The 24,577-nt window shown below is 39.0% G+C and overlaps 2 protein-coding genes across 6 annotated transcripts; one reads left to right on the top strand and one right to left on the bottom strand.

Moving 5' to 3' along the window:
• Positions 1–187: 187 nt before the first annotated feature.
• LOC126593688 (FT-interacting protein 3) lies at positions 188–4,044 on the bottom strand. Of its 4 annotated transcripts, none has more exons than XM_050259796.1 (3): positions 3,601–4,044; positions 3,239–3,272; positions 188–2,967 (listed from the first exon to the last, which is right to left on the bottom strand). In XM_050259796.1, the coding sequence occupies exon 3, from the start codon at positions 2,853–2,855 to the stop codon at positions 531–533; it is 2,325 nt and encodes a 774-aa protein (XP_050115753.1). In that variant the 5' UTR covers positions 2,856–2,967; positions 3,239–3,272; positions 3,601–4,044; the 3' UTR covers positions 188–530. The 4 variants fall into 4 exon arrangements, with proteins under 4 accessions (XP_050115753.1, XP_050115752.1, XP_050115751.1 ...); XM_050259795.1 differs by having other exon boundaries at positions 3,658–4,044; XM_050259794.1 differs by having other exon boundaries at positions 3,219–3,272; positions 3,601–4,043.
• Positions 4,045–11,994: 7,950 nt separating this feature from the next.
• Positions 11,995–24,559, top strand: LOC126593167 (uncharacterized). 2 transcript variants are annotated; one of them, XM_050259083.1, is made up of 9 exons: positions 11,995–12,618; positions 14,023–14,163; positions 14,743–15,123; positions 15,835–15,939; positions 21,908–22,048; positions 22,799–23,002; positions 23,297–23,389; positions 23,552–23,660; positions 24,027–24,559. In XM_050259083.1, the coding sequence occupies exons 1-9, from the start codon at positions 12,142–12,144 to the stop codon at positions 24,068–24,070; spliced, it is 1,695 nt and encodes a 564-aa protein (XP_050115040.1). In that variant the 5' UTR covers positions 11,995–12,141; the 3' UTR covers positions 24,071–24,559. The 2 variants fall into 2 exon arrangements, with proteins under 2 accessions (XP_050115040.1, XP_050115039.1); XM_050259082.1 differs by having other exon boundaries at positions 23,549–23,660.
• Positions 24,560–24,577: the final 18 nt, after the last annotated feature.

Raw genomic sequence — 24,577 nt, 5'->3', positions numbered from 1 at the left:
CAAAAGGTCGTACCCAGTGCACAAGGCTCCCGCTTTACACAGGGTCTGGGAGAGGTGAATGTCGGCTAGCCTTACCCCCATTTATGGAGAGGCTGCTCCCAAGTCTCGAACCCGAGACCTACCGCTCATGGGTGAAGGCACTTACCATCGCACCAAGTGCGACCTCAAGAACTTCACAAAAGATGAGTTAACAAAAATACTAAAGATGTAATTAAGCACATAACGGTTCAGCATTCCAATCACAGCCTACAAAATTACAAATGAACATAAACTAGTCACCTTAGATAAAGTTTTTTCCATTTGACGGCATAATTAACTGAAAATTTTTCAAAAACTACTACCTTCAAGACGAGGTCTAAATACAGCATACTGGGAACCTCACGTTCTCCATGGTCTTCGTTGCAGCTACGCATTCAGAATGGAACAGCTCAACGAGGTACCGCATCTTCTTCATTAACTAAACACGAAATGGCGGATAGTAGAATGCCCTGCCACTCAAAGGCAACTCAAAATAAATAAAACGGTCTTCCTCACAGCATGCAGTCAGTTCTAGCCGGCAACCTCCTGAAGAAATTCAGCGGCACAGAAGGAAGCTTATGACGGAATCTTGGGTGTCTCAGCACATAAAATCCAGCAAGAAGAGCCACAACCTGGAACGGAGTAACATACAGAACAATCGCTGCAATCAGACAGAAAAGCACAAACAGTGCAGTAGCTCTCGGGTCTCTCCAGCTCAGCAAAGATTGCAGCCTCTCCCCTTGAGTAGCCAAGTCGCCAACCACTGTCTGGATTCTCCCTGCAATACTCCTCAACCTATCATATCTCATCCTCACTATGTCAGAAGGCCGCGAAGTAGGGAATGTATCAAATTCTTCATCAAGTTCATCGGGATGTGCAGAATCTGCATGAGACAGACGAGTGTCCATGTGAGGAGGGTGCCTTGGCCTCCATCTATAGTACCAAACTCCAATCAAGAAGAGGTAGAGGAAAATTGTAGGCAATATGAGCTCCGGGTACATGACCAGAATAATAAAGAGGATGTGAATGAGTACGGTAGTAATGGGGTTTTTCCAGTTGCAGATCTGATCAAACCATTTTCCAACAGCAATTATCCCACCAAAAACATTCATAATCCTGAAAAAGTTAGCTTTGCTTCTTCTCATACTCCACATGTGGGAGCCCACATCCAGCATATATTCGACCACCTCTTTCCTCAACGGTGGCTCAGCGCGGCTCAGCCTTATCGATACAATCTGAGTGGCCTGGTGCCTCAAGCTATCAAGCTGACTTACAGTCAATGGATGAATGTAGTGCATTTTTGGCAGCAGGGGCTGTGAGTACATGTGCATCATGTTAAGCAGAGAAGAGCAAGTGAACCGCACGGCCATATGAATTTCACCCATCTTCTTTACACCATTTGGGTGCAGTACCAAAAGCGGGTACGAGTGTGTGTAAACCCGATCAGTCTCGAGGGTGGAGAGACGAATCCTTACCTTCCCAATTCTTGCATCCTTGGCCCCTCCAGCCTTTTCTCCCCCATGCAGATGGCAGTTATCAAATACCCCAATTGTTATGACAGTACAAGGATCAAACACTTCCCAAGTGTACTGCTCATTCCACCTGGGCATAAAGCTATCAATAATGGTTCTTGTTCGAACCCATTTCTGCCCATATTTCGCCACACAATACGCATCTGTCGTACCCCTCCCATCTTTGGTCTTCATTGGCATCAACCCCTGAGCATTCAGAATTCCCACTTCAAGGATCCCAATGCTGGACTTCCACAACGGTTTTGCTGTCGGTCGAAGATCACTACTATAGTGTGTTGATTCATCAAGGACATGGTAACCACCTTCCAGACAGATCCTCATATGAATCCTGCTTGCAAACTTGATTTCCTTCTTCTTTTCCCCTTCTACAATAACATGCTTTTCAAGATTGTGCCAGCTAGTGTTAACAGGTTTATGATCATACCTTCGGGGCACATACTGCAGAGGAATTGCACATCTCCCCAAAACTTCATCTTTGTTAGGTGCAATTCTGTCCTCCACACTCAAAATCAAGGGCTCCTCAAATGGTTCTGATGCAACAAACATTAAATCTTCGTTCCACATAGGATTTATGCTCCTGCTTGGAGAAATCCTAGTTCTCAAAGCTTGAGTTCCAAGTATAGCTTTCACATAAACTTCAGGATACCGACCCTTATCACTCGGCATCAAATCCTGAGCTTCAATCACATTAACCCTCAAATACCAAAGCTTAGGAGAGAGATACACCTTTGATCGGATATTTGCAAGACTGTCAGCTCCGCTAATTGTGGCAGCATCGGAATGCCATGCTTCAGGAAAAGCTTCATCAGCTTGGGTGCCCATCCATACAGCCAACATCAGCTCTCCCCTTGCCTTGTTCCCCTTATGATCTTCCAATCTATACCACTGTGGTGCCAGAGGACTATCGGGAGGAACACGTTTTGGAACCTCGTTCAGATCAAAAGAAACACGGCCCATGAAATCATCCTTCATAAGATCCTTGTCCTTCACAATGACCTCAAGAACCGTCGCCTGAATACGATCTTTCGAGAATGCGAAAACCTGGTTCCACTCCGGATTTGACTTCTTCTCAAAATGTCGAGTCGCGCCTTTGTAATTCCCAAGCTTAACTTCGACATAAGGGTCACAGCTACCAGTAACATCTTTCGTGGGCAAGTCCTTCGCCTTAACAACCCGGACATAGAGGTACTGCATCTGCTCAACGAGGTCATACGTGCTCGTTAGCTTGTCACCGGAGATCCTCCCCCCACCGAGGTGGGGTTTGGTCTCCTTCAAAGCAAAGTCTTCCGGGGGAGGTCTCTGCATCTTTCGGGTTCGATACCAGAGGTGCCCAGGCAAAAATGAAGCTGAAGTTGAACGGTTGGATTAAATGAGGTTAAGGAACTAGTTTTGAATTAATTCAAATGTTCCCAGAAACCTAAAACATGGGAAAAACAAAATTAAGTAGCCGTTAGGTATAAGGAAAACCAAAAGCCTAGTCAAGCAAAGCGACCAAACTTCTCGGAATATTCAAAACACCAACCGCATTGTCTGACCTAAACAAATAAAATACTACAAATTACCATGTTAAGAACTCAAAACGGAAAATATATGCAAACAAAACGCATAGACATCTGAAATCATTAATTAAATTAATTCAAACTAAATTAGAAGAACGTAGATCTTTACATTGGGGTTTAAAGAGTAACCTTCCGAAGCAGCGGAGAAATTCAAGCTTCAGATCTGAAACCACAGCAACCCAGAGTCAGAAGACATAAACAGAAGAGTGAGAAAATCGAAAATGCTTTTCATATAATGTGTTTGGCTGCCGAGAAAATGAGGAAAAGTGAAAAACAAAGCATGCTGTGATTACCAAATTAAATTTTCCTTTACAGTGAACCCAGAAAAGCAAAAATATTTATGACTAAATCCAGAACATTAATTTCCTCTTAGGAACTTAGCATTTCAGTTTCCAAAATTTTCTCTTTTATTTTCCTCAGATTTCCCAGAAAATAAAATACAGCAAAAACATACAGAAGTGAGAGCAAAACAAAAAGCGTCAGAAGAATACCTTACAATGTCGGCGGAGGGGAACGGTAGAAGAGAGAGAGAGAGAGAAGAAGTTTACCTCTTGAGAAGGAAAAAGATGAATCAGCAAGGCTTCACAGAAAAAACCCGAAACCCAAAAGCATTCATCTTTCAAAAACAAAAAAAATGGAAAATAAATATAAAAATGCAATGCTTCTCAGATGGAAGCGACGGAGGAGGGTTTCATTGGGTTTGGTGAGAGTGAGAGATCAAAAGAGATAAGGATGAAGAAGTAGAAGAAGCAATCTCTTCCATTCTAGAGAGAGAACTGCTGAAGGGGTAGAGAGAGAAAAGGTGAGAGAAGCAAAGCAGAGAGAGGGAGAGAGAGCGCTTTTGCTTTTGGGTGGGATCTGTTGAATATGTGAGAGAGGTACAGAGAGAGAGTAGTCAGCCTCTATTTTACCTCTCTTCTTTATTGCTTTTACTCACTCTGTGCGTTTGTGGGTCTCTCTCTCTTCTTTCTCTCTCTTCTTTCTCTCTGTTGGTGTTTCAGAGTGGTGGGGGTGAGGCCAACAGGTCCTCTTCGGATTCTTTTAGGAAGGATTTTGAAAATTTATCATTCGTATTATCAGTTTTTATTAAATAAATGTTTATGTTTAATTTTAAATAAAAATATTAAAAAATAATTTCTGACAATACGATATACGATGATCGATCACGATTCACGGATCATCAAGATCCTCACAAAGAGAAACCAGCTAGGATTCGGTTTCGAGTTGAGGTTGGAAAACGAACGGGTCAAGCGTGTGTAGGACTGTTGTCGGACCTCGCACGTGTGTCCGCATATGGTTTTGTGATAGGAATTAGGAATACTGTTTTTTCTTTTCCTTTTTACAGAACAATATAATTAATTTTTTTTTTTTTTGTGGTTTACAAGATGATTTGAGATGAGGGTTATTAATTAATTCAACAGAATGTAAGAATAATGTGCATGCATAACGCAAATGTCAATGTTGAGTAATTTTTATGTGATAATGCACACAAGAGGTGGGACAATAGGTGGGATAGAGTGAGGGAGAAGGATCCTCGCCGGATTCTTTTTCTAGAGATTCCGGAGATCTTATGATCGTGACCGTTCATTGTACATCGTACGGTCAGTTTTTGTTAAGTACTATTTATATTTAATTTTAAATTTTAAATGATTTCTAACGCATGATGTACGATGAATAGTCACGATCACCAGATCCTTGGAATTCCTAGAAAAAGGATCGACGAGGATCCTTTTCCTAGAGTGAGCAAAACAAATTAGGCTAGCCAGCGATCTTGTGAGTGCTGCTTACGGCCTTGTTGGTCCAGCCATCAGCGTGCTAGAAATTCTCATTGATTGAGACGAAGGATAGCATGTTCTCGTACTATAATAGAATGTGAGCAATCATAGAAATTAGCCAAAATATTATTTAGGTTATTAAGGCAAAAGTTCTATATAACTATCACCAACAAAAAGGACTCTAGCACATGAATGAACACACTAGTCTTACCAATCGGCTTAACCAATGTATACAATTATCATGTTATTCTTAAACCTCAAATTAATATTTTTGCGTGGTATTCTTTTTAAAATAGTAAAAAACAACAACCAGGATAAAATCCCAAAATTTTAAATCTTAATTTGTGGTGTTGTGCTTTTTCACAGTTTTAGTAAAGTTTTTCTTTTTGAACAAAAAGCTTTATGTAATTAAAACAATTAAAATGTTACTTTCCACATGATTGGATAAATAATATTTTGCCCCATTTGGGAAATATTTACCATATTATTATTATATTATATTATATTATATTATATATGAAAACAATGGTAAGATCGAAAGAATTGATGAGATGTCTTTTCAGAATGTGCCCTTTGGATTCCCTGTCGGACTATTTAAGCATGGGGAGGTGGTGGTCATTGTGGGATCCTTCTATGCGTTCTGATTAGTTGTCAATTGGTGGGTTAAGTTCAGGTGGCTTTGTTTGGGCCCGATCACAAGACCTAGTTTGGAACTTTCTATGGGCTTTTACAGTTTAACAAGACCATAGAATAAGGTGGTTGTTTACATGGATCAACAAGTTTGTTAATTGAAGTTAATAAAATATCTTGTATTATACAGTTCTAGTTTAATGATATTCTTTTTTATTTATACGTTGAACAGTTTAAATTTGGCTTACGTAGATAGAGAGTCTGATATTAAACATTATGACTATCCTATTTTATTATTTAGCTCAAATCTTCGTCCCTTAATATAAATATATTATGGTAGTGTAATACTAAGGAGACTAAATTTTGTAGAATAAATTGAGAAAGAATGGTGAGGGTGATGGGTTTGTAGGGGTGGTTCCCACTTTTTTTTTTATAAAAATATTTAAATGATTTTATTTTTAATTTTTAATAATTAATTAATTTTTTAATCCAATTGGGCTAGAGAGTGGGCCACCTTAAGCCACATCAGTATTTAACCGAGAAATTGATAGAAAAACTAACGAAGGTTTGACATTGCAATAAATTCGTAAAATAAGGTATGACATTGTAATTATTAAAACATGAGGTATAAGATTGTGGTTCGACCCATAATTGAGGTAGTTTTGTGTAATTTACCCTAGTTTTAGTTATACTTCTAGAAACAATTGTTAGTTTTAAAATCATATTACATATTAGGGTAATGCTAAGGAGACTAAATTTACAAACTAAATGATGTGTCATCAATAAAAATAAGCACGTTTATCAACGTTTAAGTAATAAATCAATCATTAACCTTCATGTCATTTAGTTTTCAAAAATTTGTCTACAAATTTAGTCTTCCTAAGATTACTCTATATTTGTGTTGAAGTTCCAAATGTTAAAGAAGTGGAAAAACGAACTTTAGAAAAAAAGACCAAAATGCCTTCATCATGTTCTAATTTTTTTTTTAATTTGATTTACATATTTTTTGTAATTAAAATTTTCTTAGAACATGCCTCTTATCTAGCTAAGAATATGCTTTTGTTGTCTAGAAATTATTGTTAGCCATTTTGGAAAGTTTCAGGATTTTTTACTAAAACGCCCTTGCTAGTTTCATCCCTAAATTAAAATTAGGAGATTCTAAGATCGATTTTGTAATGAGATTAACAAATAAAGTATCTGCTTAAGCATGGCCAGCTACATTCTTTGCCTTAATTGTTTTAAGTCATAACCTATCAACTCAACCAAACTTGACTCCCAACAAGCAATTTCTAGGTCATTTCAAACCAAAGTTTGAGTTATAAATAACACTCCTTGCTCACCTGTTTAGAAGCACAAAGAAATGAAAACTCAACTTTAAAATTTGGGTTGATTGTCAATTATCTCAAACATTTCTCTTACAAAGTTACGTTTTCCCATTTGGAGTTTGAAACTCAAGAAAGGGATCAAGGACTCTTGAACTCATTTTTCCTAAGCACTTTCAGTAAGTACCTAAATGCCTAAATATAGTCGCTTACCCTTAGAGTAGGTCAAACATGAAATACATTATGTTTGCTTCCAAAAACTCACATCTCTAACTAATGAATTTACATGTATAAATGGTATAGCTTATTGTCGATGCAAATTCCATCCAAGGCTGGATTGACGGAAGAACACATACAAAACAAATTATGTTGTTAGCCTAATTGACGAACACTCGATAAAAAAATAGAAGGGTGTCTGTCAAAGGTAGTCGATGCCTATGTTAGAAATGTTTTGAGAGAAACAAGAACAAAGAGAATTCTAAGTAGTAAATGGTAATTATCGATCTCCTTGTTTGACTTGGCTATTTATAGGAAAGACTCCTCAGAGGTAGCTAGAGGGTGAAGCCGCATGCCATGTTAAGCAGACCGATATGTTATGCTAGCGTATTGCAGATCACACTTCGCAAGAAACTAGCGGAAGGACATCCAAGGAGGCCTTCTTGAGCCGGGGAAGTCATAGTGGCAAGAGTGAGATATCATGGGCTTGAAGGATGCCTTGATATATGTATGAGCCTAAAGGCCTAGGACATATAGCGCAGGCAAACGTTTAGCCCTTTAAAGTCAAGTGTGGTCTGGTCATGATGTTAAGGGCAAAATCATTGTTTTGAGCTAAAAGTTCATGTATCATTCTACTATCTAAAGTGGTTAAACTAGTAGATGACTTTGGATTTCTTAACTTGTGATTGAATAATTGATTACAAAAAAAATTAAAAAATTGGGCTTCATTATTTCTGAAAAAAAATGTAGAGAATTTGAAGATGGAAGAGAGGTTCGTGATAGTGTACTAACCTGTGAGAAACATATATGTTAAATAGAAGTGGGTAGCTTGTGTAAACGCACAAAAGCCATTGTGACCACACATTTATATATATTTAATTAATAAAATTTATTAGGAACGTGCCGTTCACATGTGTACACACAAAATAAGGTTTTATGTCTACAATGACAAAGTAGGACACATACAATTGTGCATATGAAGCCTATGTATACACACAAAAGTCCTTTCGTGTCCATGTTCAATCAAAAAGTTGTCATACCAAAGGTTAATGTCCCACTTTGCTTGGTTTTCCGTGCCCAATAATGTATTTGTGTCCATTATTTTTTATATTGGTGCCCTATATTGAATGTGCATTGTTTCACTTTATTAGTGTTCACAAAGACACAAACCCCTCATTTGTGTTCTTAATTAGTACACAAAGACCATTTTTTTTTTGTTTTTAGTGCAACCATGTTGGAGCCCCTTCTCTATCAAAGTTGGCCACAGAGCCCAATATTGATAAACTCCTAGGCCATGTACGTGTCTGTCAATTAACTAAATTGCACATAAGATCTATGAAGTATGGAAACTCAAATCCCTTATTTAATGGGGTTTGTGCGTTTATGGGATTTGTCCTCTCTACATAGAGGATTCATGGCCTTGCAAATGGCACTCGTACCGTTTGCAATGCCTAATAAATCTTTACCGTAAATCAAAAGTTACCTAATTATCAATAGTCTAGCTTTTATGTTTTATCCACTAATCACGTATTAAAGGCATGAAGGGCATGATGAAGAAATTTAAGACATCTCAATTGCTTTCATGTTGTTTATGAAAAATAATTATAGGTTTTAGGGAATTTAAGCCCAATCAAAGCGTGCTATGTGAATTATGAGCTCAATATGACGAGAATACCTTTGATGGTGTGAGCAGAATACAACTTCAACCCTAAGGGTCCATTTCGGATTGGTTAGGCTAAAAAATTGGTATGGATAGGTTTGGGATATTTGTTCAGTGTGTGGTGTGTAGATAACTCAACTAGGTTAGGATTCAAAACCAAAAATATATTGATGAAAAAATTTTGAGCTTCTCGTCTCCCACACACACAAAAAATTGAAAAAGAAAAAGAAAAGTTTGAAAAATAAATTGAACGATATTTGGAAACTAAACTCGATTGTGGAAAAAAAAAATTGAAAGAAATTTGGAAAGAAATAAATGAAATATGAAATAAAAAAATTGAACATAGATGCAATCAAATTGAAATTCTCATTGCTTCAATTATGGACCCAACTTTGATCATTATCCATCCGAACACAAAACCAACATCAGGAAAATATTTTCCTACAATTTTTTTTGGGAATTGTTATCAGCACTCCAAAATTATCATTCTACACTCCTAACTTTCTATATTTTGAAAGAAAAATACACTTGTGAGGAGGGTACAATGTGATTTTTAGAGTGCAATACTTCCCTTTTTTTTTATGGAAAAGAGAGATAGAGAAGATGATGGTAATTTTAGATGGGGAAAAGAGAGAGATGATGATGATGATGATGATGAGAAGATGATGATGAGATGATGATGATGAAGATGGCTTTAGATGGAGGAGATGAGAGTCAAAACCATGTTGTGCAACATATTACAAATCCTCTCAATTCAAATTCCATGAGTAGTCTACAAAATATCTCATGTTGTTGTTTCGTTTAGGGTTAGAATCTCAACTTGATTTGAAAACATTACAAACAAATTATGTTTGGTGGATTTCCAAGATATTGCAGTGTCTCCAATGGTAAAGACATAACCCACTTGAGAATGCGTCATATGCTAGTTAGATAAATAATCAGCGTAAGTACAACCAATAAGACAAATAACATTTCGAGGATCAGAAGGTTGGATCCACTTAGAGATGCATAGGGATAGAATAAGCCCATATCCATTGTACTTTTAAGGTAATACATGATGTCTTTTAATACATGTCCAATGTCTGCTTGTTGGAGTATTGCTATATCTTGACAAAAGATTCATAGCGAATGAGATGTCTGGTATAGTACATTGAGCCAAGTACAATAAAGCACATATAGCACTTAGGTATGGAACTTCAGGTTTCAAGACCTTTTCATCGTCATTTTAAGGACATAATTGATTTCGTTGTACATCTAGTATTCGAACGACCATGAGAATACTTGAAGGTTTTGCTTTATCTTCAATAAAGTGTGTTTGTACCATACTTAGGGCCTTCGTATTTAGATCTCGTATAAATACTCAGGGGACTCAAATGTCATTATGTAATAAATGGAGGGGCAAATATGTAATAAGTGAGGAGCCTTTATTCTATAAAAGAACCCCTCACTCTCCTCTCTAAGGGAGGCCAATTCTTAGGCCTGACTCCCACCCTCAGAAGCCCCACACTCCTATTCAAAGGCTCTCTCTCCCTTATAAAGAAATACAATATTAGTGTGGACGTAGCCCAAACATTGGGGTGAACCACGATATATCTTGTGTTCTTTACATTTCTTGCAGATTCACGGTCGGACTTTCTTTCCCTCACAATCCTCTCAGAGAAATGCAATATCAGTGTGGACGTAGCCCAAACATTGGGGTGAACCACGATACACCTTGTATTATTTACTTTCTTGCAGATTCACGGTCGGATTTACGTTGTTCCAAAACCTCAGGTTTTGTGCATCAACAAAATGTATAACACCTTCTAGGTGTAGTTCGATTGATGGACCAGAGTACCATTTGAACAATGCTCAATCTCCATGCCAAGACAATATTGAGTTTTTTCAAGATCTTCTATCTCAAATCTGGCTTCATGTGCAAGACAATTTTCCCAACCTTTTCGGAGTCCCATTGAGATTCATATCATCGACATAGACTGCAACAATCTCAAATTCGGAATATGACTTCTTAATAAACATGCAAGGTCATAACTTGTTATTCTCATATCACCGATTGATCAAATACTCGCTAAGACAGTTATACCACATCAATCTAGATTGCGTCAATCTGTAATGCAGACTTCTCAATCTTATAGAGAGAGTGTTCCATGGTTGGGATCTATTTAAGTAGTCACTCGGAAGTCCTTTATAAACTTTCATATAAATATATGTATCTAGGTTCCCATATAGATACGTTATGACCACATCCATGAGCTGCATATTTAAAATTTCGAAAGTTAACAGATTGATAAGGTAGCATAGCATTATGACATTACAGGAAATAAGCCTCCTTATAGTCAAGTCTAGGGTATTGAGAGATGTGCCACAAGGCGTGCTTTGTTACACACCATTTTATAATTCCCATTACGCTTCCTTACGAACACCCACTTACAGCCAATGGGTTTCACAACGGATGGTGTTGGAGCTACATGTCCAAATACTTTACGTTTTGTTAAGGAATCAAGTTCAACCTGGATTGCTTCCTTCTATTTTGACCAATCAATTTTATGTCGACATTTATCAACAAAACGAGGTTTGATGTCATCGCTAATTAGAATCTTAGTAGCTACTACAAATGCATCATCGACGATAATCTCATTGTGATTTCAAACCATATCCAAGCTAGCATAATAGATTAAAATCTCTTAATTCTCAGGAGGTGACTATTTCTCTTCCAGAACACTATCGTGATCTAGAATAACCCCATGCGATGGATTAGATGAGACAACGATTGGATTTGACTAGCTTGTGTCGTGTGTTTCCTCTTTTGAGGGATACAAATCCCTCAAACCAACGAGTCTCCCACGCTTCACGGTAGGTGCACGTGACTGGCTAATCGTCCAATAGAGGATACATTTTTCAATGTGGAACATGAGGCGGTATGCTTCATGTCATTATACAAGTGAATAAAACTTTTTTTTTTCAAGTGTCCTTCTTATATAATGACATATGATGTACCGTCCTGTGTTTTGAACACTTTGAAAAACTCTCCCCAGTAGATGGGACAGACAATTGACATATGGTCTTCAAAACATGAATTCTTTAACACCACTTTAAAATTCTTGCAACTTTATGGTCAAAAGCTTAAAAGAAGTTCATACTTGATAATTGAATCAATTACTCGTACAAATGTCCGGTTCACGGACCCACGCCCTCTAATGCACTTGTTCTCCACTAACCTCTTGAAATTAGCCCAAATTCAACGTATTACGGGTCCTTACAACCAAAACCTCCAATCAAACACGTCCACGCCATGCACCAAACCGCACCGGATCATTCCCTCACTCTCTCCTCAACCTCTCTCTCTATTCATTTCTGGAAGATCTGCAACTCACAAATCTGTGTCTACACAAAAACTCTGCGTTTTGCTGCCTCGTGAGAAAAGAAGCCATGAGCGACCCAATTGAGCCCGCAACGACGTCGTCTTCGGCCAAGGATCCGGCCCTCCTGATTCACCCGCGCCGCGAGCCGTTCGAGCACGGGCTGCTGCCCATCCCCAAGCTCATCTTCACCGACCCGACCCAAACCCTAATTCCGCTCAAGCAGAAGCTGATCGAGAAGTCGCCGAGTCACCGGGTCGACTCGGCCGCGATCTCCGAGGCGCTCCAGATCTCCATTGATCAGGCAAAGCTCGTCCTCGATACCCTAGCCTCGGTTCTGCACTCGGAGTCCGACCTGCTCGTTAAAGCCAAGCCGGACGGGATTGATGAGGCTGGAGCCGATGTGCATGATCTGGTTCTGTTCCTCTACATTCAGTCGTACAAGAAGTTGCTGCCGCGGACGCACAAGGACTCGGCTGCCGTCGCCGATGTCTGGCCTTCGACGTCCGCTTTCGATGGGTATTTGTCCGCTTTGTCGCCGTTGCAGGTGACGAGCTGTTCCTGAATTGATCTCTTTTTTCCTTTCTTTAGTTAATCGGTGATGCATTGTGCAATGCGTGGGATTAGGAATTGGTGTGCTGCGATTAATTGCTTTCTTTTGGGGTTAGTTTTCATATTTCGGGTAAATTTCGGTTAAGTAAGTCGAAAAGGTTGGTAATTTCATTCAAGACGTTGGTTTTCTTGACATGGGATTGCTGCCATGTTGAAAATGGTTTATTCAGGTAATTTTTTTAACTTTGTGTGTGTTCGTTCATTGGGGCAAAAGAGTTATTGGTATTGGAATACAATGTGGATTAAAATGGAATCTAGTTTTATTGATCTATTGATTATTGGAAATTATTTTGGTTAGTATTTGGCTAATCTTACTAGTCATTGTGTTCTGGTTAGAGTTTTGATCAATTGTGTGCTTGGGGTGGGGGTTGTAACAACTAGTTGCATTGTCAACCACGTCGTTGGATTGAATGCACTGAATGTAAAATGCTCAATTACCAAATCTTGGCTAGTAGTGAGTGGGCCTCCTAGTTTGTCCCTTTGGAATGTTTAGATCCCTTTGGATGTGTATGTTTAGATCCCTTTGGAATGGCAGTGCTACATTGTGCCTACCCTGGTTTAATTAGCTTTATGTACTCAACAGTGTTGCAAAGTGGTAATCACGAGGTTGATTATAAACTTTTAGGGTGGGTTTATAACAAGTCATTTCCTTGTCTACCACGTCGTTGGACTGAACTGCACTAAAGTAAAATGCTCAAGCTCCTAATCTGGGCTTGTAGTGAGTGGACCTCCTAGTTTTATCTTCCAGGATGTGTATGTTTAATTCCTTTGGAATGGCAGTGCTGCATTGTGGTTGCCCTGGTTTAATTAGCTTTATGTACTCATAGCATTGCAAAATAGTAAGCATGAGGTTGATTATAAACTTTAGGATGGAGTTGTAACAATTCGTTACCTTGTCTACCACACTGTTGGATTGAACTGCACTATTAGAATGCTCAAGTACCGAACCTCAGCCTGTAGTGAGTGCTCTTAGTTTTATCTTCCAGGATGTGCATGCTTAGATTCCTTTGGAATGGCAGTGCTACATTGTGTCTGCCCCAGTTTGATTAGCTTTATGTACTCATAGTGTTGCAAAATGTTAATCACGAGGTTGATTATAAACTTTTAGGAAAGGGTTTTGTTGATTTGGTTTCATTTGGATGATTTTTGTAGTACATAGGGTTTAGGGCTATACTAAAGCATTTTCAGTATCAAGATTTGGGCAATACTATATAACTTGTTGCAACATTTGTGTCCTGAAACTTTTCGTATTTCATATTTAATTGCTCGGACTTTGATTTGAGACATTTATTTTATTGGATTAAACTAATATCAACCTTGGAATTCCAACACATGACAGCTTGTGCGTAGCAATAGCCGTCGGTTTATGCCATCACAGGCTGATGAAGAAGCACACCAGTTATCATATCTGCAAAAGCATTTGGCCAATCTTGTCTCTCTTTTAGCAGAACCTGTGGAGGGTGATGGCGAAGAATCTCTGGTATGTGAAATTACTACTTAATCTTCTCTGGTTTAGTCGATTATTCACCTTTTTGGCTACCAAAAAGTAAATTGTGTGCATTTAAAGATAATGGTTGCTGGTACTTTTTCCCAATTCGATAGAAAAACACTATTCGTACTGTGAGCACCACCCAAATCCTTGATCTGTGCTTTGGTTGGGTCATAAGTGCAACACCAATTATCATCACTTATGAACATTTGTATTTGTGGGAAGTGATTTCTTCATGATAAGTTTGAAGTTTGAATAATGAACCTTACATTCTGCATTCCAATTGCATGATATTTACTGAAGTTTGGTTATTATTAATCTAAAAAAAGGTAAAGTAGGACAGGTTTAATGGAATGGAAATGCAGTTCAATAAATCCAACACATGGTACTGGTGGAACAGTTAATCTGGATGACAATAAGTTGGGCCATAGAACTTAGGTATCCTAGTGTTTTTATCATAGACATCCGGGGCTGATTTCTTGTTTCTATTTATGTTATGGAATTTATAGTTGTATCTTTTTTGTTGGTATCTCCCAAGCCCACTTAATGATCTGATTTAACCCTTTATAGGTTTTGACCATGGAGAAATTTGAGCACCTTGGGTTTCTGCTTCACTTTGGTGACAAAGGATCTGACGGAAATCTATTCAGCCAACGTGCTCCTTTTTTTGCAAATTCAGATCCTGATATGCCTGATGTTCCTGTTCCTGCAGCACAAGTTCACGATTGGGTTCTACAGAATATAGGTTCTTCTTTGGAACATATTTCAGAAAGGATTTCTCCAAAAGAAAATGGGCCTCCCAGTTCCTCAGACCAAGATGTTCCCATGGCTGATGCCTGCACGAGTTCAAACAAGGGCTCATCTAGTGTCAGAGGCCCAAGTTTTATTGAGGGGATCTCTAAGTCATCACTTGTAAAGCAGTCATCTGATCTTAAAGGTTCTTCTGTAAAGGTTTGTTCATGAATCATAAGACATTTTTATGTTTTCTTGTAACTAGTTTATAAAAATGTAATATCCATTCTTTTTTCCTCTATGTCCTACATTTACGGGATGTTTCAAAATTCAACACTTCTAGAAGTTCAGGATCTAGAATCAGAAAGAATAAAATGAAGAGAACTCAATTCTTAATAAGGCACAAGAATCAAGTCATTATTTCTATTGGGGTTCTAATAACTTAATAGCTACATGTTATAGACATGAAATGATTATGAAGATGTGAGTGATTGCATGCCACATGGGGGATTTGCTCTTGGGGGTGTGAGAATGCACCTGTTGTGTTGTGTTTGTGATGGGATTGAAGGTTTTGGCTATATTTTGGTTTCCAAATTGGCTAACTTATTTTAAATTATTTCATAAATGCATTTTTTCACTTTTAATTATTATTTACTTATTTAAGTTTCGAGTCTGTTGGGTCCTGCTATTATGCATAAGGAAGGGAGGTAGCTGCTCATTCAGTTTGATCCTAATCTTAGTTATAAAGATCATTGACCAATGAACTAATAATGCACTTGGTTAATGAAACTTGTCAAGATTGTCAGCTTTCTTGTTATCTTTTCTCAACATGTTTCTTTACATGCTTTGTGCGTAAAAGCAGTGAACTAAAATTGGATTGTTCCTTCTAAGAGGTATATTGGTTTGGTAGTAACTCGTTTGCAATTTCAGGTTTTAAATTGCCACGATTCAGTTATCTACATATTAGCACCTCTGAGATATGCCACAGTTTATGGATGCTCTGATGCTACAATTGTTCTTGGAGCTGTTGGAAAGGTAATAGGAAAGGCTTTTGTATATATGCTTTGGCTTATTGACTGTTGAGTGATATGTGTACTTTGGTTGTACTTATTCCCTAATATATAGTTGGATATCGAAAAAAGGTTATTTCTGTGGTACTGAAGCTTATAGTTGAATTGGAAATAGTTTTCTCGCTCTAGTAATTTTAAACATAGTATCAGAATGATTAGCTTATGGTCTGTAAAGGTCTCTGGATTTGTTTATCCCTCATCTCTGAAAATTTAGTATTAGATAAGTTGGTTGAGTTTGGTTACTTGATGTTTTGCAATAATGCTAATAACTGATATCTTCAGAGTGACTTTGCAAGTAGGCACGTTGCATTTCATTCCCACTAAGCTTTGCCCGCCCAATCACTTTCTTTTGGCACTCATTTACCCTTTCCTATTATGAATACAAAGTTTGTTTGTAGTCGACTTTTTAAAGTCAATGAAATTACCATGCAAGTATATAACACAATGAAAAAGAAGGCTTTTGAATTTTGTTTGTCTGGCCGATCAAAGACAGAATATATGGAGTGCAAGTTCAGTGCAAATGGAGGCCAAAATGAGTTAGGGGTGAGGATTGGAGATCAGGAAATACCAAAGAGCGATCGTTTTCGCTACTTAGGATCTATCTTGCAAAAGAACGGAGAATTAGATGGAGATCTCAACCATAGAATACAAGCTGGATGGATGAAGTGGAAGAGTGCATCCGGCGTGTTGTGTGACCGTCGTCTGCCACTGAAGCTTAAGGGAAAATTTTATAGGACGGCAATAAGGCCGGCGATGCTGTATGGCACAGAATGTTGGGCGGTGAAATATCAACACGTACACAAAATGAGTGTAGCGGAGATGAGGATGTTTCGTTGGATGTGTGGGCACACGAGAAAGGATAAGATTAGGAATAAGGATATCCGAGGTAAAGTAGAAGTAGCCGAAATTGTAGGAAAATTGAGAGAAAATCGGTTACGGTGGTTTGGACATGTGCAAAGAAGGCCTACTGACGCTCCGGTTAGAAGATGCGATTACGTGATAGAGGTTCAGGGCCGAAGGGGTAGGGGAAGACCTAGGAAAACTTTGGAAGAGACTCTAATAAAAGACTTGGAGTATTTGGATCTAACGGAGGACATGACACAGGACCGAGCACAATGGCGTTCTAAGATTCATATAGCTGACCCCACTCAGTGAAGAAGGCTTTGGTGTATTTAACACAATACGTTGAAATGAAGCAAAACTTATTTATTGATATCTCCGATAAGTTACAAATATGTACATATACATGAGTCAAAATAAACAAACAAGGGGGAGCCTTCACAAAGGTTGCTTAGGAGAAGTCTCAGCTGTTGGTAGAGCTCCAGAAAGAGAAGGCATCGGAGGGGGATTATTCGGAGCCTCAGTACTGGACAGAACCCTAGAAGGAGGAGGCATCGGAAGAGGCATCGGAGGTTGATCATTTGGAGCTTCATTACGCGGTACAGCCCCAGAAGACGAAGGCAATAAATGCCTTTGGAACAAACCCACAAACCCCTGATGATCAAGTAAAATTTGACCATCAGATTCCTTCATCTGGTCAAGCTTCATTTTCATGTTTGTAGCAGAGTCATGTGCGAGCCGGTGCAACTGTTTATTCTCATGCTTGAGCCCTCTAATCTCCTGTTTGAGACTCATCACTTCAGCCGCCAATGATTCAACTTGGCGGGTTCGAGCAAATAGGCGTTGGGCCATATTAGACACAAAACCTGCATACTGAACACTTAGAGCCAGAGAATCCTTAACAGCCAACTCATCAAACCGTTTGGAAAGTAGTCTGTTATCTTTGGGAGTGAGAAGGTTCCTGGCCACCACCGCAGCAGTCATATCATTCTTCATCACGGAATCCCCAACGGTAAGAGGACCAGTAGGGGATAAGAAGGATGGGCGCCATATGTTGTCTGGAGAAGGCGTGGCTACCTCTTCAACAAGGTTCAAGTCAAAACGACGGTCGGAGGGGCCAGACATTTTCAAAGGTGTTGAAGAGAGAAAAGGTCGGACAAATCAAGATCTTAGAAGTGCAAGAAGGGAGCTTCTATTGGTGAAGATTCAAGTGTGCTTTGGAACTTAATGCCAGCCTCTATAAAAATCTGCACTCGACGGAGCTTCAGAAATCGAAGAGGCGCCTGCCCAGAAATCGAAGAGGTGTTTGCTTTCTCAAAAGCTGGGCTGCTTAGAGACCACGAGGGCCGATCTCAGAAATCGAAGAGGCGTTTGCTTTCTCAAAAGCTGAGCTGCTCAAAGACCACGAAGGCCGATCTCAGAAATCGAAGAGGCGCTTGCTTTCTCAAAAGCTAGGCTGCTCAGAGACCACGAGGGCCGATCTCAGAAATCGAAGAGGCACTTGCTTTTCTCAGCCTTGTCAGCACCTGTCACATGCACACTCAGCTTTGCTGAAATTACGGGCATTCTGTTGAAGATTTCTGGTGAAGTAGAAAGCACGTGAATCTTACTGTTCAATCATTCACTTTCCACACGCACCATCAGTTCATGGGTACCAGGGTACCACATATAACTTTGCCAAAGATCTCTGACAAAGTTTAGACACGTGAAACTTGCAGCTCCCACTATATCGCTATGACCAAGAAGGGTAAAAGAATAGCAAAGAAACAGCACTAACAAAGTTTAGATACATAAATTTTGAAGGTCTAGCTACCATATTATTACCCACAAGGGTAAAGGAACAACACCACTGCTGGATAATTGGAAAGTCCCTATGTGTCAACCTCTGTGCTCCGTGGCAAGGTAGACTAGCAAACATGTCCAACCTTTACTCACATTCAAGAAAACACTCCCAACAAGATTGCTTGCTCCAAAATCGAAGAGGCACCGTCCTCCGAATTTTGAGAGCCAGACTCCCAACATGATTACTTTTTCAAAAATCGAAGAAACACCGCTCTCCGAATCTCGAGAGCCAGACTCCCAGCAGGATTGCTCTCCCAAAGATCGAAGAGGCACCATTCTCCGAATCTTGAGAGCCAGATCCCCGACAGGATTGCTTGTTCGAAAACCGAAGAGGGCTTTCTCAACTTCGAGAGCCAGATCTTCTTGGATAAAGCTTGTTTGTAATCTTCACACACAACATCAGCTTTCCAGATACCACAGACCACTTTTTCAAAGTGCTCTGACACACGTGAAGCTAGCAGCTCCCATTACCGTGCTATGACCAAGCAGGGTAAAGGAATAACATTACTACTTGTTAGGGAAACTCCTATATATGTCGACCTCCATCCTCAATGGACAGGCAAACCTGCAAAAATGCTCAACCCTTCCTCATATCTGAGAGGGCACTCTCAACGAAGCCTCTCGAAATACTCAACTTTCTTTCTCCCCGATAATCCCTCTGCAAACAAGCTACACCAGAGCAAGAATATCTCATATCATCAGGGTTAAAAGCAAGAGTATCCCATATCATGCTTTTTCCCTGTCTTTTCCTTTGGCCTTGTTCTTACCTGCAAGACAAGGAGAAAGAGCAATCAATCATCACTTGGAATCAAGCTTCTAGTCAGGAACTAACTGCCTGGAACCCCTTACCTGATTACTTACCTGACATTGTTCTCGAGTACTCATCTTCAACATCTTATGCTTCCAGAGAAGATACCACATCTGCCTGAGGAACAGATAGGGAAAGTGAGAAGGATACAAGGAAGCATGTGGAGACAAGCGTAACAGAACACGTGCCGATACTTCCACTACTTTGTCAACAGCAAAAGTATCTCATATCAGCAGGGTCGAACGTACTCTAGATTTGATGGACTTGTTTTGACCCTCAAATTCTTCAATCGGCTTTATACTCTGGAGGAAACCAGAAAATCCTCCAGCCCAGTTCAAGAATAAGCCTGTGGAAAGTTACTTCTTGAAAAGCAAAAGTATCTCATATCATCTATTCTCCTTTTCTTCTCTTTATCCTTCATGCTGCCTGCAAGATAGGGAGAATGAGAACAATCAGCCGGAACTCGAAATCAAACTTCTGATCTGGGACTGATTGCTTGGAGCTCTGATTGCTTACCTTGTCTGTCGCCTCTTTCAGCAGATCCCCTAGCTCGGCGACTTGGGGAACTCCTACTACATGGTTTGCATCGCGCTTGACCAAGCCTGAAACTACAAATAAGCTTCAAGTGAAATTGATACATTACCTTGTGCATCTCCACCAGTTAAAGATACCACCCCTGGATGGAGGAAGAGTACTTCCAGAGAAGATGCCACATCTACCTATGAGACAGATAAGGCAAGTGAAGACGAGAGCTTGAACCTATGTCATTTGTACTAAATCATTCACTTGTACTCACTAAAGGAGAGCTTGAACCTATGTACTTGTGTAAACCCTTCACAATTAATGAGAACTCCTCTATTCCGTGGACATAGCCAATCTGGGTGAACCACGTACATCTTGTGTTTGCTTTCCTGTCTCTATCCATTTACATACTTATCCACACTAATGACCAAAGCAATCTAGCGAAGATCACAAACTTAATACTTTCTGTTGTACCAAAGTCCTCACTGATTTTGTGCATCAACAATCCTTAAGTCCTTACCTTTTTGCGTTGGTAATGGATGAGTTAACAGGACATATTCAAGATGATATTTCTTGGTGTATGCTTTTCGCAAACGATATAGTGTTGATAGATGAAACTCAGGAGGGGTAAATGCGAAGCTTAACCTTTGGAGAGAAGTGTTGGAATCTAAAGGTCTTCGCCTAAGCCGATCAAAGATAGAATATATGGAGTGCAAGTTCAGTGCAAATGGAGGCCAAAATGAGTCAAGGGTGAGGATCGGAGATCAGGAAATACCAAAGAGCGACCGTTTTCGCTACCTAGGATCTCTCTTGCAAAAGAACGGAGAATTAGATGGAGATCTCAACCATAGAATACAAGCTGGATGGATGAAGTGGAAGAGTGCATCCGGCGTGTTGTGTGACCGTCGTAGGCCACTAAAGCTCAAGGGAAAATTTTATAGGACGGCATCAACACGTACACAAAATGGGTTTGGACATGTGCAAAGAAGGCCTATTGACGCTCCGGTTCGAAGATGTGACTACGGGATCGAGGTTCAGGGCCGAAGGGGTAGAGGAAGACCTAGGAAAACTTTGGAAGAGACCCTAAGAAAAGACTTAGAGTACTTGGATCTAACGGAGGACATGACACAAAACCGAGCGCAATGGCGTCTAGGATTCATATAGCCGACCCCACTTAGTGAGAAAAGGTTTTGTTGTTGTTGTTGTTGGTAGCTTGTATAATAGAATGATTATGTAAATTACTGGGTTGGATCACAATCGAACAATTACGGATGATTTCTTGTTATCTATGTTTGTGAAATCATAAGTTGACTGGTGCTTCTGTGAGTTACCTCATATGCTTCTTATGTGGTGGTTCATTCAATTTTAGTTGGAAGTTTTTGCACAACTTGTTTTTGAGTTACAGTTCTTGCATAATGGTTTAGTTAATCAAATTTAATAACTTTTGTTACATCTAATTGTTAGGCCTGACGTTTTACCCTTTAGTGAACATTGGAAGTAGTCCAATGTCTGTATATTACACTAAACCGGTCTTTAGAAAATTCAGACATTCTCTGTTTCAATGTATGTTTATATTTGCTTTCTACTGGAAAGCCTTATTCTGTAAATACTATATATCATTATTTGCTTTGATAGTCTGGTGATTGCTTTATAATATTATCTGAAAACAAAAGACTCCCCGTAAATACATCTGGCCAACTATGCACTTCTATTTAAATGGCCAGTCTTAATTTTAACATGTCTTGAGCTTTATGATGCTGGAAAATCATGTTTTGATCCTTACCTATCTGTATAATGATTTATTACTGTCATGTGGAGTGGCCCGCCCGGTAATTACTGTTTTATATGCAATGAACGTGGGTCGTTGTGTCACCTGGTTAAGTTGAATCTTATAGCTTAGATGATCTGATGTCTCTTGCAGGCTGTGAGAATCGAACACTGTGAGCGAGTTCATGTGATTACAGCAGCAAATCGAATCTGCATTGCTAACTGCCGCGAATGCATGTTTTTCCTTGGGGTCAACCAGCGACCACTTATTGTTGGTGATAACCATAAGCTGCAGGTCTTGACCCTAAGAGTTGATTGCATTTTGTTTCTAGCCAGTACTAGGGAAGATTAATTTTCACAATATAATCTACTGCAATATATCTTAACGTCGATTTCTTTTTGTTACAACTAATCTTAATGTGGGTTTGCTGGTATATTGGTTCAACCTGTTTGGTTTTTTGTAAACCTCCATGACTTTCTTTCTGTTATCTCATATATGCATTGAACTTAAAACAATAATATGTTCCACTGGCATGTTATTGGCCACTCTTCTACTTCTATTGTGATTCGTATCGTCAGAAACGAACTTTCTTTCCATTCTACATTTGATAGCATGTCCCCAGATGTAATAGTTGTTTTTGACATCTGTTTTAAGATTTGAGAGGTTTTCCTGTATTCTTTAAATTGCTGAGTAAAACAAGAAAGAAATGTCATGCGAAACTTACCAACTTATAGTCAACATGTTTTTGCTACACACATGCACACATCCTTTCAAACTGATGTTTGCTGACAGTCTTGACGCATTTATTTGCTGTGGTTTATTTCTGAATAGTGGTTTGTATGCATGGTTTTGTTATGTTGAACATTTGGCGTCAAATTGAATTGACTTTAACAAAATTAAATTGTTTTTACTGAAATGTAGCATTAAATTCTTTGATCATAATAAGTATTTGTTATGATCATAGTTTTATGTGATTCATTCTTCGAGTTCTAATGCAGATTTAGCATGTTCAGATCTTTGTTTTCACCTCCCGACTTTTATCAGGTGGCACCATACAATACATTTTACAGTCAGTTGGAGGAGCACATGAAGGAAGTTGGGGTTGACGCTACTATCAACAGATGGGATGAGCCCCTGCCACTTGGAGCGGTTGACCCACATGATTCATTATCTCATCCAGCAGGTGTCTCCGAGGCTCAGGCCGAGTCTGCTGCACACTTAGACCCTGACCAGTTCACAAATTTCTTGGTATTATAATTTTTACTACAGATTGTTAATTTAGATTTGGATAGCGCATTAAAGAGTTTTCCTTAATTTTCTGAAGTAATTTTATCGGAAGTTAAATAGAGAAAAGCCTCTGAAAGGCTCTACCAGCAAAGTCTTCGGACAAAGTCATGCACTTTTGGGGCATAACAGTTGTATTTTATGAGTATGTTTCTTCATTTGGTTGGGGGAGGGTGGTTGAGATGGCCATGGTTGTACAGTTACTCATTTTCTTTCTGAATTATCTAGTTATGTCCTTTATGTTTCTTTTATATTCAGATTCCAAACTGGTACGGAGGTGAATCACAGGGCTCCACTAAAGACAACCCATTTCCATTACCAGATGCTTATATGGCTTCCCAGCATAGAAACGTATGTTTACTCCGGCTTAATATTAGTGTAGATTTTTTATGTTTATATTTGGGTTAAGTTAGTAGATATTTTCTTACAGTTTTACTAAGAATTCCTTGATGTTTGATTGACGTGGTCAAGTGTTATTTATCTTTTAATTATTCTCAACTTTTTCTGCAGCAGAACAATCTCGGGGAGGTAAAGCAATTATTGAAGGAAGCACCTCTTGAAGAAAATAGAAAGCGGGAATTATCAACTGCTCTCCACGTATACTTTAAAGACTGGTTGTATGGTAATGCTCATTATTACAATTGTTTCCTCACGTTGACACGTGCTAGAATATTGTACTTTGGAACATGATCAGCACTTTGCAAAACAAAGTTAATCAGCATATCCTATATTTTGATCAATCAAGAACTGTTTTCTGTCAGCATTTTCAGGCGACATACGGCTGTTTAGTGTTCTTAATAGTATATAGTTGTTAATAACCTCTTTTATGTGGCTTTATGTGAACCATCACTGCATATTATTGAGTTGAAATTGTGCCAAAGACATACCATTACATGTAATTTCATGAGCTTTTATAGAAGATGAGTAGGATGTCATTTAAAAGCTTATCGATTTGATCCCTGTTTATCTAATTTAATCCATGTGACAGCTTCTGGAAACATCCGTCAGCTCTATTGCCTACAAGGAGAATGATTTTTTGGCATCATCTGCCGTAGAACAAGAGCGGTGCAGAAAGAAGCTTGCTGTTTTATTCTTCAATCCTATCAAGCTCGTCGTGCCGTTGGCAGCTGCCGATCAACCCCAGGTACTCTGGAATGGTACCCTGCATAATTGTTGCATCGATAGGGTGCACAGATGGAATCAGAAAAACATTTGCTAATCTCATTGTAATATTTTTTTTGGGTAAAAAAAAAAATCTTACTGTAATATTTTGTTAACCTAGGTTCACAGCCTTGTGAATTTTCCATTCTCTCTTTTGTGGGTCTAGAATGTTGGATCTCGACTCTAACCTTCGAGTTTCTTTACTTTATCGCGAGGTTTTGTTTTTAGATTATAATTCTATAGCGATTTAGCTCTTTATATTAATTTTTTTTATAGTTGGAACGTCATCTTGTATTGTTGTAGATTGCCCTCATGATCTACTGGTTTGGAACCTGAATAAGGTAGCAAAAACTTGTTCAATGTTGTTTGTGCATCACT

The sequence above is a fragment of the Malus sylvestris genome, chromosome 12, assembly GCF_916048215.2.
Source record: "Malus sylvestris chromosome 12, drMalSylv7.2, whole genome shotgun sequence".
In the NCBI taxonomy this organism is placed as follows: domain Eukaryota; kingdom Viridiplantae; phylum Streptophyta; class Magnoliopsida; order Rosales; family Rosaceae; genus Malus; species Malus sylvestris.
Note: the sequence above shows the minus strand (reverse complement) of the source record. Positions and strands in the feature narration are given on the sequence as shown.